Source organism: Sinocyclocheilus anshuiensis, unplaced genomic scaffold, assembly GCF_001515605.1.
Source record: "Sinocyclocheilus anshuiensis isolate Anshui unplaced genomic scaffold, SAMN03320099.WGS_v1.1 scaffold800, whole genome shotgun sequence".
Lineage (NCBI taxonomy): Eukaryota > Metazoa > Chordata > Actinopteri > Cypriniformes > Cyprinidae > Sinocyclocheilus > Sinocyclocheilus anshuiensis.
Window position 1 is genome coordinate 327,650 of NW_015554126.1, and position 11,329 is coordinate 338,978.

Consider the following 11,329-nt stretch of genomic DNA (forward strand, 5'->3'; position numbering starts at 1 on the left):
AGCACACCTCGCTTTTCAGAACGATGAGCTTTGTAAAAATCGACGCGTTTCAGAAAGGCGAGGCATAGAGGAGAAACAATAATGTACAGTATGTGGAAAATAATGTGTTTTTTTAACCTTAAACCGCATAAACACATTTCATTACACCAAATACACAAAATAATGTTCTTTTTAGCAACATCATATGACCCCTTTAAATTAATTTAGCAGAGACAGTTCTTTGGGCTTGTTTTTTTTTTGTTTTTTTTACTTTACAGATTCTAAATAAACGACGGAAGTCAGAAGCAGAAGTGGATACTGGATTTTAAACAATTCGCTTTTATTCAATTATGAATTTAAGTGTGTATTAAGTCTTAAGAATAGCCAAATTGGTAAATAGCCTACTATAAACAGGGTTTAGCTGCACTGGGATATTATGAAATATAGCCTAGCTAAACTGAGGAGTTTAGCTATTAAAATGAGTAAAACAGTTGCCAGAAATAAACTGGCCAAAATACAAGCCACCATCCAAGAATTTGGTCCCTTATGTGATGAAGCAGGTTTAACAGATGAAGAAGCTCAAAATCTCATACAATTAAAAGAGGATTTAAATAGCATACACATTATATGATGGATTTTAGGCTTCTCTCTCTCGGCCAAAGTGACGTTGTTTTGTTGTTGCCACGTTTTATCGTTCCTATACTCTAAACCTCAAAATGAAGGCAATGGGAGTAGTAGCGCTACTCAAACAACTATTTGGTTAGATCTCGTGGTGTTCCCTGTTTATTTTTTTATTTTCTTCCTTCCTGTTCCTCTGTAACATTAGACCGATGAAAGCTGCGCGGTCAAGCCCACATCTCCAAACTGCATCAGCCTGATTTAGACTAGATGATGGCTAGATGAGACAGCATGTGTGTGTGCTGCTGCTATTATAGTTGTCAAACAAGTCTTCGCCCGAAACAAGGTATGCTTGAACTTCCTAAGGTTTTTTTCTCTTCTTTGCAACTTCTTTCTGTTATATCAAGCTGTTTCGTTACAGTAAAGCGAAACTGCTGAAAATGCAGAAAGAGTTTGAGTTTAGCGTTTAAAGCGAAAAGCACCACGGTGTTCTTGTGTATTGCGTTAACTGCTGATCGCAGAGTTCTTGCACGCGATAATACATTAACATTCACTTTGATTTATCAGGTTCACTTGATACTGAATAAGAAAAGCAGTCGATAAAACATGTAGGCTACACCCGAATTCACGTATCCCCGTATGGTTTGTCCATATCCTTGTAATGATTAGCGATGTCCTGTTCGTGAACGAATTGTTCTTTTGAATCGGATCTTTTAATGAATTATTTGAACCGGTTCACAAAACGATGTCGTTCATGAATAAAACTGAAACAAAAGCGGTTATCGAGTTAACCAGGTTTATCTTTTGTGTCTCGAAATGATACATAGTAACTCTTTGGATATGTCCGATTTGTTATGAGCCGAGAAGCCATTAGTGATTTTATGTAACTTTTTAAAGTAAATGGATTTAACTGATAAGTCAAAAGTTGCTTCATTTGCCAAATAGCTGAAATATTAAGTAACAAAACTGAGGATTTTTATGACTCGATTGTATGGCGGTTTTAAATAACTTTCCGCCTTGTGGTAGGCTAAATACATTTTACTATTCAATACTGTAAATTCAAATCAACCTATATTTAGGTTCTACTTTACATTTTATGAGTTGAATCGTGGCTGTGACAAAGTTGCTGTCAAATGATTAAACTCTAAATACTAAAACTTAATTTAAAAATATAATAAATATGCACACACTGCTGTATTCTGTAACCCAAAGCTTTAGATCTTGTGATACATGACGTAAAAGCACCACTGAATCATTTTTGAACCGATCGATCGAAACGAATCGTTCAAAAGAATCGTTTTAAATGATTCAGACTTCCCATCACGAATAGTATTAGTGGCCATACACACGAGGCTTTGTTGCTCTTAAAACAGCTATCGGAGTGCGACTGAACTATCACAAATGCTGTATACAGGGGAAAAAAACGTTTCAAATGTAGTGACAAACCATTTCTATGTAATCAAGTAGAAAAATGAATTAATCAGAAAAAAATTTAATGTAATGTTAGCATAGATTACACTTTCTTGCATCACAAACCTTTTCTTACATCCTAGGAAACATGTCTGTTCAAAGACTTGTGCTGAATTGGGGAACTGATGCTGCAAAGTAAGCTCAAAACAGTTTCGAAACTTTTCCGCAGTGTATTCTAGAACGTGCAACTCAGCCTGTTCTTTTGATGTGACGTTTGTTTGGTCAGAAACAAAAAGGAGCCTTATCTTTTGGTGCACAGTCCTCCTTGAGCACAAACGTCCGGTTTAGCTGCGATACTGTCAGAATGGGTGGCAGCATGTAGATGATTATTACTGTTCCTGACTACTCTGAAAATTGCCCCTCATTGTATTTCATGTCCAGAAAGGCCCACATGAATCATTTACAGTGTGTTTATATAGTAAGTATTATTGTTCCTGTGGGAGCTTTAAGGTTACTGAAGGTGGCACTGTTGCTTTTATTGGTGGTGACAAACCATTTCTATGTAAACCGACTCTTAGGTTGGAACCAATTTAAGGGATTTTCCTGCTATCCAAATTTGCTGCTGGATCCGATTTCTAAAGATCATAACACAGATGTGCACCTGGCAATATGAAGTGCCTCAAGCATACCAAACGTATTGTTTGCCCATGTTTGCCATTCCAGAAAAATGATAGCCTTCTTATGTCCAGCACAGCTAAATCTGTTTACAGTATAGGTTTGGATCTAAACATCTGTTCATGTAGGAGACACAAAAGAGAGAAAGGTGGAGACATGTCAGAAGAGCCCAACCCCCTATGGAATGCAGAAGTTATGCAACACCTCTATGTACAGTAGCAGTTCTCATTGCTAGACCTCCAGGTCACAAGCAATGCTTAAGTACTTGGTTCCAGCTGACTTCATGGGGATTAGGGAACATTCCTTACTAATCTGATCACTTAAACCCACAAAATCTCCTTTAAAATGTTGCAGGACCTTTAGACTTGATTTTGATCTTGAGTTTTAAAATTGCAAATGTTCCTTGTCAACCATCAACACTAGCTAGCTAGAGACTTCATACTGGCTAAAAAAGATAAAGATGTGTTGAAAGTGACGACATCTGTAAGAATCGGTTAAAATGACAAACCACTCTAAAGTTTTGACATTTATGCCACCATTTTTCATGTATTGCCCCCTTTTGTTCGCAGAATAGCATTTCTTTTATAGTTTTATGTAAATAGTTATAATGTATGTGTTTTTAAATAAAAATATATGAAATTTATTTTTTTCTCATTTTTTGTTTGATTTTTTTATGAACACATGAGGAAAATACATGAATATATAAATATATACACAAGAAAGTAAGACACTGAAATGTACAAATATAGGACCTCATCATTTTTTTTTATTAAAATGCAGTATTGTTTATGGATTTATAGCTATCTTGGTGTTTCAAATTAATTATAATAGCTGTTTAACTTTCAGATATTCTTGTTTTGGTTTTGTAAAGAAAATGTAACATTTGATGAAAAATAAATGATACGTGTGAAAAAATATAATAAATATTTAAGTGTTTTTAAAATATTTAAAAGGATTTATTTCAAAAGCTCTTATATTTATTTTACTTAAATTATAATTATGTATATTTAAAAATATGCACAATATAAAATTACAATTTAAATTCATATATTATTGTTCCTGTGGGAGCTTTAAGGTTACTGAAGGTGGCACTGTTGCTTTTATTGGTGCTGTAAGGGTTTGTTGCAGCAATATATGCCTATTTTATTAGTTTTAGCTAGCAGACTGCTAATTTAATCTTGACTACACTGCATTGCACTTTCTATATTTGTGATCAAATATAAAAGTTTCCTAACCTCTTCTTGCAGGGTATGGGAGTATAAAGACAGTGATTTGTGAAAGACTAAGCGATGGAGCAGGGGTCAGAGGAGAACATGGAGAGCTCATGGACTCTGCTCTCCTGGCTGGCTTCTGGCGTGATGGTTTTTGGAGGTGCGGTGCCTTACGTCCCCCAGTACCAGGACATCCGGAAGACCAATAACACTGAGGGATTCTCAACAAGAGTCTGTCTGGTGCTGCTCGTTGCTAATATACTTCGCATTTTCTTCTGGTGAGTGGAGGAGAGTTAATATTGATTGATGGCCAATGTGGAAATCAAAGTGAAATAAACAAGAACAAATCTAATTAATAAAGGCTGAATTTTAGTATATGTCTGTATGCATTTATTTATTTGGATTCCATTTTTTTTTTTTAAATAGCATTTCTTCTTCCCAATATACTTTTTTATTATGCAGTTTTTATGTATAAGGTTATATTATATATATATATATATATAAAATAAAAATTTTTTAATTAAGATGTAAAATTAAAATCCACCCATCTATTTTCTAAATGCATCTTACTGATCTTACTGTAAACAATTTTAAAATGTTTTTTTTTTTTTTTTGACCTTGGGTCCATAGGTCCTCATATGGCTTGTTAACTGAGGGGTGTTACAGAGTATTTGTTAAATATAGCTAACAAAATATATATTGTGTGTTTGATTGGTCCAGATGCTACAATACCATGACTCAGTCTTCCAGTAAACGACGTATGATATATGCCGGACTTCTAAAATAATTTAGTCTGCTTAAACCCTTTTTACATTTGACTGAAAATGTGCATTCAGAGCTGCCTCCATCCAATCAATGGCCGGTGGATAGAATCAAACCCTGCCCTACATTTGTTTTCTTTTTGACGGTCCGTTTCACTTGCATATGCATCACAATGCGGAAGAAATGATCTGTCTCTATTTCAGTTACATCATGACAAAAAATAACACTTGCTGAATATTTACTCACCCTCAGGCTATCCAAGATGTTGATGAGTTTGTTTCTTCTTTGTAACAGATTTGGAGAAATTTAGTATTACATCACTTGCTCACCAATGGATCCTCTGCAGTGAATGGGTGCCGTCAGAATGAGAGTTCAAACAACTGATAAAACATCACAATAATCCACAAGTAATAAAAGCTTAAGCCACATTACTGTAGTTTTCTCCACATTTTCATTTTTTGGTGAACTATTCCTTTAATGTACAACGGCAACTTTAAGTAAGCCATTCATAGGTTGTTTTCCCTCAAAAGTATCAAGATTTTCAGCTCTGTGGCCTTCAAAATGAACTTTGTTTGAGTATCTGAACCAGCCTATGGCTCAACAAATGGCGTGCGTTTGGGGCAGGGCTCTCCATTTGGGAAACCTGTTTGAAAACAGTTCTTTTTGGTTTCTCTATGGCATAGCTTTAACACACTTCACCTTTAAATGAATTGCTTTGTTTTGCAGGATAGGCAAGCAGTTTGAGCTGCCTTTGCTCCTGCAGAGTGTGGTGATGATTCTCACCATGCTGGCTATGCTACATTTGTGCTGTTCCATCCAGAGCAGCAACCGTGTCAGTACTAAACAGCACCACATCACAGGTAATCACATTAAACACTCTGTATCCAGTAATAGTCTGAAACATTTTGCTTGAAAACTGTGCTTTTGCTATGTAAATATTGGTTCAATATTTTGTTATCTCAATATTATAGTGTCCAATATTTTGGGGGATCATAATAAGAGATAAATAATTGAAAAGTAGCGATAATCTCTGGGTTGAAAGTAGAACTTTTTAAAGTGCCAGTTTTCAGTATGCAAGTGTTATATTAACGCCTGAGGTCACGTGAGTTATATATAAACTTCAGCATGCGAGAACATTACTAAGCAGATATCACCTCCTCCTCTACTGTCATGTAGATGGGATTAAAACAGCATAAATGTAAATCATTGCCCGGAGCGCCAGTCTAGTCCCACATTCATTTGTAATGAAGATGTTAAGTGTCTGAGAATATTGGCATCACATGAACCAGGGTGCAAACAGTGTGTAATTTCCTTTTTGCTCTTGCACAGAATTGATTTATGATAAAGTTAGACTCCAGTTGATTGGCTTTTTCTGGGTTTGCAAGGGTAAGCTCAATCTCAAGTTGTCTTTTTTAATAATATCGCTGTCTGGGAGGGAGCTTGGATGATAACATTTTGCTATGTTGTAATAATTTGAAAATTGAATGTGAAATCAGACAGAGCCCTAATTTACCGGTCATGTTGACTGATTAAGCTGGAGGCTGTAGCTCGCTCTTTCACTTTGTTATAAGGTTACAGTGTACAAAGTCTGTGTTAATGCTGATCAGCGCACATTGTTAGATTTAAAGAAATTGACATTATTTTTGGAGTGAGTCCGTGATTAACTTGTGAACTAAATAAGTCAATGCTATTTGCAGTGGGGTGGGGGTGGGGAGCTTCCTCTCTCTTTAATGAGACACCTGAGCTTGAGCTTTGACTGTTGTGGGAGAAGTCATGGTGAAACTTTCTTAAAAAGTTTTGGTGAAACTCATAGAAATACTTTTTTAATGGCAAATTTATTTGGAAATGAAAATCAGATGGTGTATTTATCATAAAGTAATTTGTTATTTGCAGTTTTCGTATGGTCTAATTTAATTGTCATTGATCCCAAAGAATAATTGTAATGTTTTGGCATCCCTAATATCACCTCTCAAAATAATATTTAGGCCTAAATTTAAGATTTATGTATTTGAATTGCATATAACAATTTTCCTTCATTTGGATTATACAGTTTTAACATAAACTAATAATAAACATAATGTAATGCATATTTGTCAGTCATACATAAATGAAACGGGTAAGAAACAAAGATTTAATAAACTAAATGTTTTTTCCCCAAATACACAATAACCAGGTTTATATATTTATCATCAATAAGTGCAATTTGTTTTTTATCAATTTTAACCAATTAAATATTGGTTGTTCTACAGCTAGTCATATTTTAACGGTTCATACTTTTTAATTTAATAAGTTTGTTTTCACAGTGAGCAGATTTATGCTGATTCTAAACCATTTGAATAATTGCATTAAAAAATATGATTAAATGAAACCAAATAGATACAAATAGTAAATAATAAACTATGCTTTGATATTGTTGAGGGCTGAAATCATAGTTACCTATGTATAAGTCACATTAGAAATGCCTAAACTTATGCAAGTATTTGTTTATTTATTATTATTATTAATATTTAATCAAATTTTTTTTTTACTTCACTCTTATAAGGTGGAGAAAAGTATTCGCTATAACAGTTAACTTCTGTAAAGAGTGTTTTCCGATTGAACACTAACATTTTGATTTTAACACAATTTTCAAATTTGATTTATTAATATTTTAATAAGACTTTTTTTCTTGTATCAGCTCCCCCTAGTGTGCCTGCTAACAGAAGTTTCAGTGCTGAACATCCGGATTCATTGAAGAGCAGTGTGCGTCAGGGGGTTTGTCTGAATGGCAGTTAAGGTGTCCGGTTACAGCTGGGACAGAAGGGAAGGGTGTGTGTTGGACCCAGAATAGCACGGACATCGGGTCCTCGCACTGAAAGTTAGACGTCATGTGAGACCCTCTTTAATCACTGACTATCCCGTTGGCTATGTGCGACCTACTGCCCACCTTGTCCCTGCATACCTTCACACCTATACACACACACATGCAAGCTGTCAGGTTACAAGAACAGATCTTTAAAACACACACATACATTTTTGAAGCTGAATGCTCAAAGTGACCAATTAACCTATATGCTTATGTATTTCTGCTGTATGATGTACCCTCACACATTTCTATTGTCAGTGACGGGGAATATGTAAGGTCACGTCACATGTAAAGCTCGAGTCTGTTTACCGCTGCGAGCTATGAATGATTTTGCATTGACTCACACTGATTGCCCTCAGGCTGTTCATTAGACTCCTGCTGTTGTCTTGACATGAATTTGTAGATGTTAAGAGAGGTGTTACAGTGTGACCTTTAGAAGACCGAATCAAGGAAGCCAATGTCCCATATCTGTTTCATCTGTTGTTTTAGAGTGTGCTTTAAATGCCAGTGTGCTTTGCCCTGGAGTTTGTGTCAGTTCGATTTCATTCAGTCTACTTTTCCTTCTTGTGGCCTTTTCAGAGTATATCTACACGTATTTTAGCAAAACTGTGTCGCTGCTTCACAATAATTAGCAGTTTTATTACTGTCATTATGACAAAACTACATTCACCCTGCAGCTGATCTTACACTATCATTCAAAAGTTTGTGGTCAGTTTTTTATTGTTTTTGAAAGAAGTCTTTTATGTTTATCCAGGCTGAATTTATGTAGTGTGCAGTAAAACAGTAACATTGTGAAATATAGATTACCATTTAAAATGAATGTTCTAATAAATTTCTATTTAGATATTTTTTAAAATGTAATTTATTTCTGTTATGGCAAATCTATATTTTACAGTCTTCAGTGTCACATGATCCTTTAGAAATCATTTTAATATGCTGATTTGGTGCTTAAGACACAGTTGTACTGCTTAATATTTTTGTTGAAACCATTATTCTGGAATTTTTTATGAATAGAATGTTCAAAAGGACAGCGTTTATTTGACATTATATTTCAGATGATAAATGTCTTTAATGTCACTTTTTGTCAATTTAATGAATTCTTTCTTGATCAAAGTATTAATTAAAAAAAATGTTTACTGACCCAAACTTTTGAAATGTAAATATTTAGGCCGCAGGCATGTCTTGGGTTATTGATTATTAAATTATTATTTATTTACTGATGTTTTAATCAAGGTTAAAGAGGATCCCTGACATTTAAAGGACCATTTTATTAAATTAAAGTAATGAGACATTAAAAACTAGAACAGCAGAGCCCTCTTGTGGATCATGACTTGAGTTTGAATATACAGGGCCCCAAAAAGTATTTAGTAGTGATATTAATAATTTTACTTTATTATTTATTTTTATGGGATATATATGAACTTAGTTGAGAAACAAACTTGTGTGAGAAACAAACAAGTGTGGCGTCTCGGCTCTGATACTCATTTCATTAACACCCTGGTGTGTGTCCAATTAAGTCAAATTGTAATTTAATAAGTATGTGCATCCAGGTGACACTGTTTTGCCGAAGATGCAGTTGCATAATACAACAGTTCAGTTGTATCCATTATGTATTTGTTACATTTTCTTGTGTGCTCATGAGTGCACACTTCAGCTTTACAGCAGTGAACTGATTCATTTATATGTGAAAAGTCCACCTGGAACGCCCGCTGTGTTGTGAATATTTGACATAATTGTAAGGCTTAACACTTCTGCTGTAAAGACGCTTATAGGCCATGAATTATTAAGACTACATGGAATATATCATAGATCCTTTGAAGAACCCCTGCCTTGTCTTTCCCTCCCACTGAACATGTTTTGATGTTTTTATATAGGCTCCTGTGTAAATGTTGTGTAAATGTCAGAATATGTGAAATATGGATAATATCATACAGCAGGAATTAATCTGCTCACATTTCCATCTTCTTGCTACGTCAGGCATCACTATTTGGCATGTAACAAGTCCTGCATTGTTTATACTACAGATTTAAAAGATATTTCAAATAGGATTGCAGTTGTGCTATTACTTTTAAAAGCAATCATGCTTAGGATTTTCCCCTGGAACACAATAAGATTTGATTCTCGAGTTTGAATGTACAGATTACACAAAAAGTATTAAGTAGAATAATAACAAATTAATTATTTTTAATAAGCATGCACACACGCACGCACATTTAAATCAAAATTAATTACTATTTTTAGAAGTTTAATTATATATGAATAAATATGAAAATTAATTGTAAAAATACATTACAGCTACAAATTAAATGTAATATATTACATTAAATTAAAATGAATTATTTTAGACATTTTTCATTTAATTGTTATATGTTTTATATATATATATATATATATATATATATATATATATATGAGGGACTGTGGTAAAAGAGACATCTGAGTAGACTAGTTTAAACCAGCCTATGGTGGTTTTCTGATTTCCCAGCCTGGTCAAACTGGTGTTCAGCTGGTGTCTGGTCATCTAAGTGTACTAAACAGATTTGAGTATGATAATTGGATGTTTACTGCCCTAGCAACCAGAAACCCCATAGCAACGCATTGGAAACCACATCCTTGCACTTTTATATGCATTGCACCACTCACATTTTTACATTTTTAAAATAGCCATTTTCCCTATTCGCTCTGCACATATCTGTCTCACTTTGCTTTGAGTCAGGAGTTCATACAGCTCATCCATTAGCGCAGAAAAGCTCTTTAGTGTCCGGCCATGGCTGTGTCTGCTGGTTATTTGTGAGGTGCTTTTATAAATTGATGAGTTCATATTTGACCCTCAGTTCTGGAGTCTGGTCTCAGCAGGGGCTTCTCTCTCACTGAATCAGCAGTGGATTCTGACAGGCGGGTCCCTTCCCCATCCCTCAATCACTCCATCCTTACTGGGCTCTGACAGAACAGACAAATGGCACGTAACAAGGTGAAAACTCAGTAAGGAGACAGTCTTGTAGAACTTGAAACAGCACCGCAGGGTCAACGTCTCTAAGCTCTTTTTACGATGCCTTTTGGAGAGCTCTTCAGCGGGTCTAAATCTCTTTCTCCTTCTACTCACTTTCATTTTCCTGCTGCCCTTTTGCTGCTCTTTCCCAAACCTGATCTCCATAATACCTTTGGCTCCTTCTCTATCATTCGCTACTTTTTTCTCTAGCTGGGTGAATCTCATAAAACCTGTGCTTAAACTTCATGAAAATAATGTTGCAATGGAAAAAAAATATTGATAGACCTCATTTTCTTTATTCAAAATATTTTTTTCTTTTGATTTTGGGGTGAAATGTGACCCTGGACATGTTTTAATGAGATTCACCCCTATAGCTTTCTCTTTGTAGTGACTTTTTCCACTCATTAATGCTTTTAGGGACTGCTGCCTTTGTTATTTCTGATGCAAGATTCATAATAAAAGTCTGATCCCATATTTTAGTTTACGTGTGATGTATAATACCGTTCAAAACTTGAATTTACATTGCATGATTCATTTGACTTCTCATTAGCTCACAACTACAATTAGTTCACATTTTACAGTTACATTATGGACAAACATGACGCAGTATGCCACATGAAAGTATCTTTATAATAGACAACGCAATGACTCCTAAATTCTCCCTCTTTTCTCAATGTAGATGTGACAGCTCTGGTGACAGTCCAGATGGATGATAGATGAGAGTGCTGGTTAGCCACCGCTTGCCCCCAGGGGCCTCAATTCCACATGTTGCCTGCCTCATTTCTATTATTAATGAGAATTCACTTAGACTCCACACTGTAAAAAAAAATCCTGTTAAAT

At 34.9% G+C, this 11,329-nt stretch overlaps 1 protein-coding gene across 1 annotated transcript in view; it reads left to right on the top strand.

The window, feature by feature from the left end:
• Positions 1-759: 759 nt before the first annotated feature.
• Positions 760-11,329, top strand: part of LOC107670153 (PQ-loop repeat-containing protein 1-like) — a 41,322-nt gene continuing 30,752 nt past the window's right edge. The window contains exons 1-3 of the mRNA XM_016462664.1: positions 760-943; positions 3,930-4,171; positions 5,382-5,515. Coding sequence (XP_016318150.1) covers positions 3,972-4,171; positions 5,382-5,515 — 334 coding nt within the window. The 5' untranslated portion in view covers positions 760-943; positions 3,930-3,971. The remainder of the gene's footprint in view (positions 944-3,929; positions 4,172-5,381; positions 5,516-11,329) is intronic.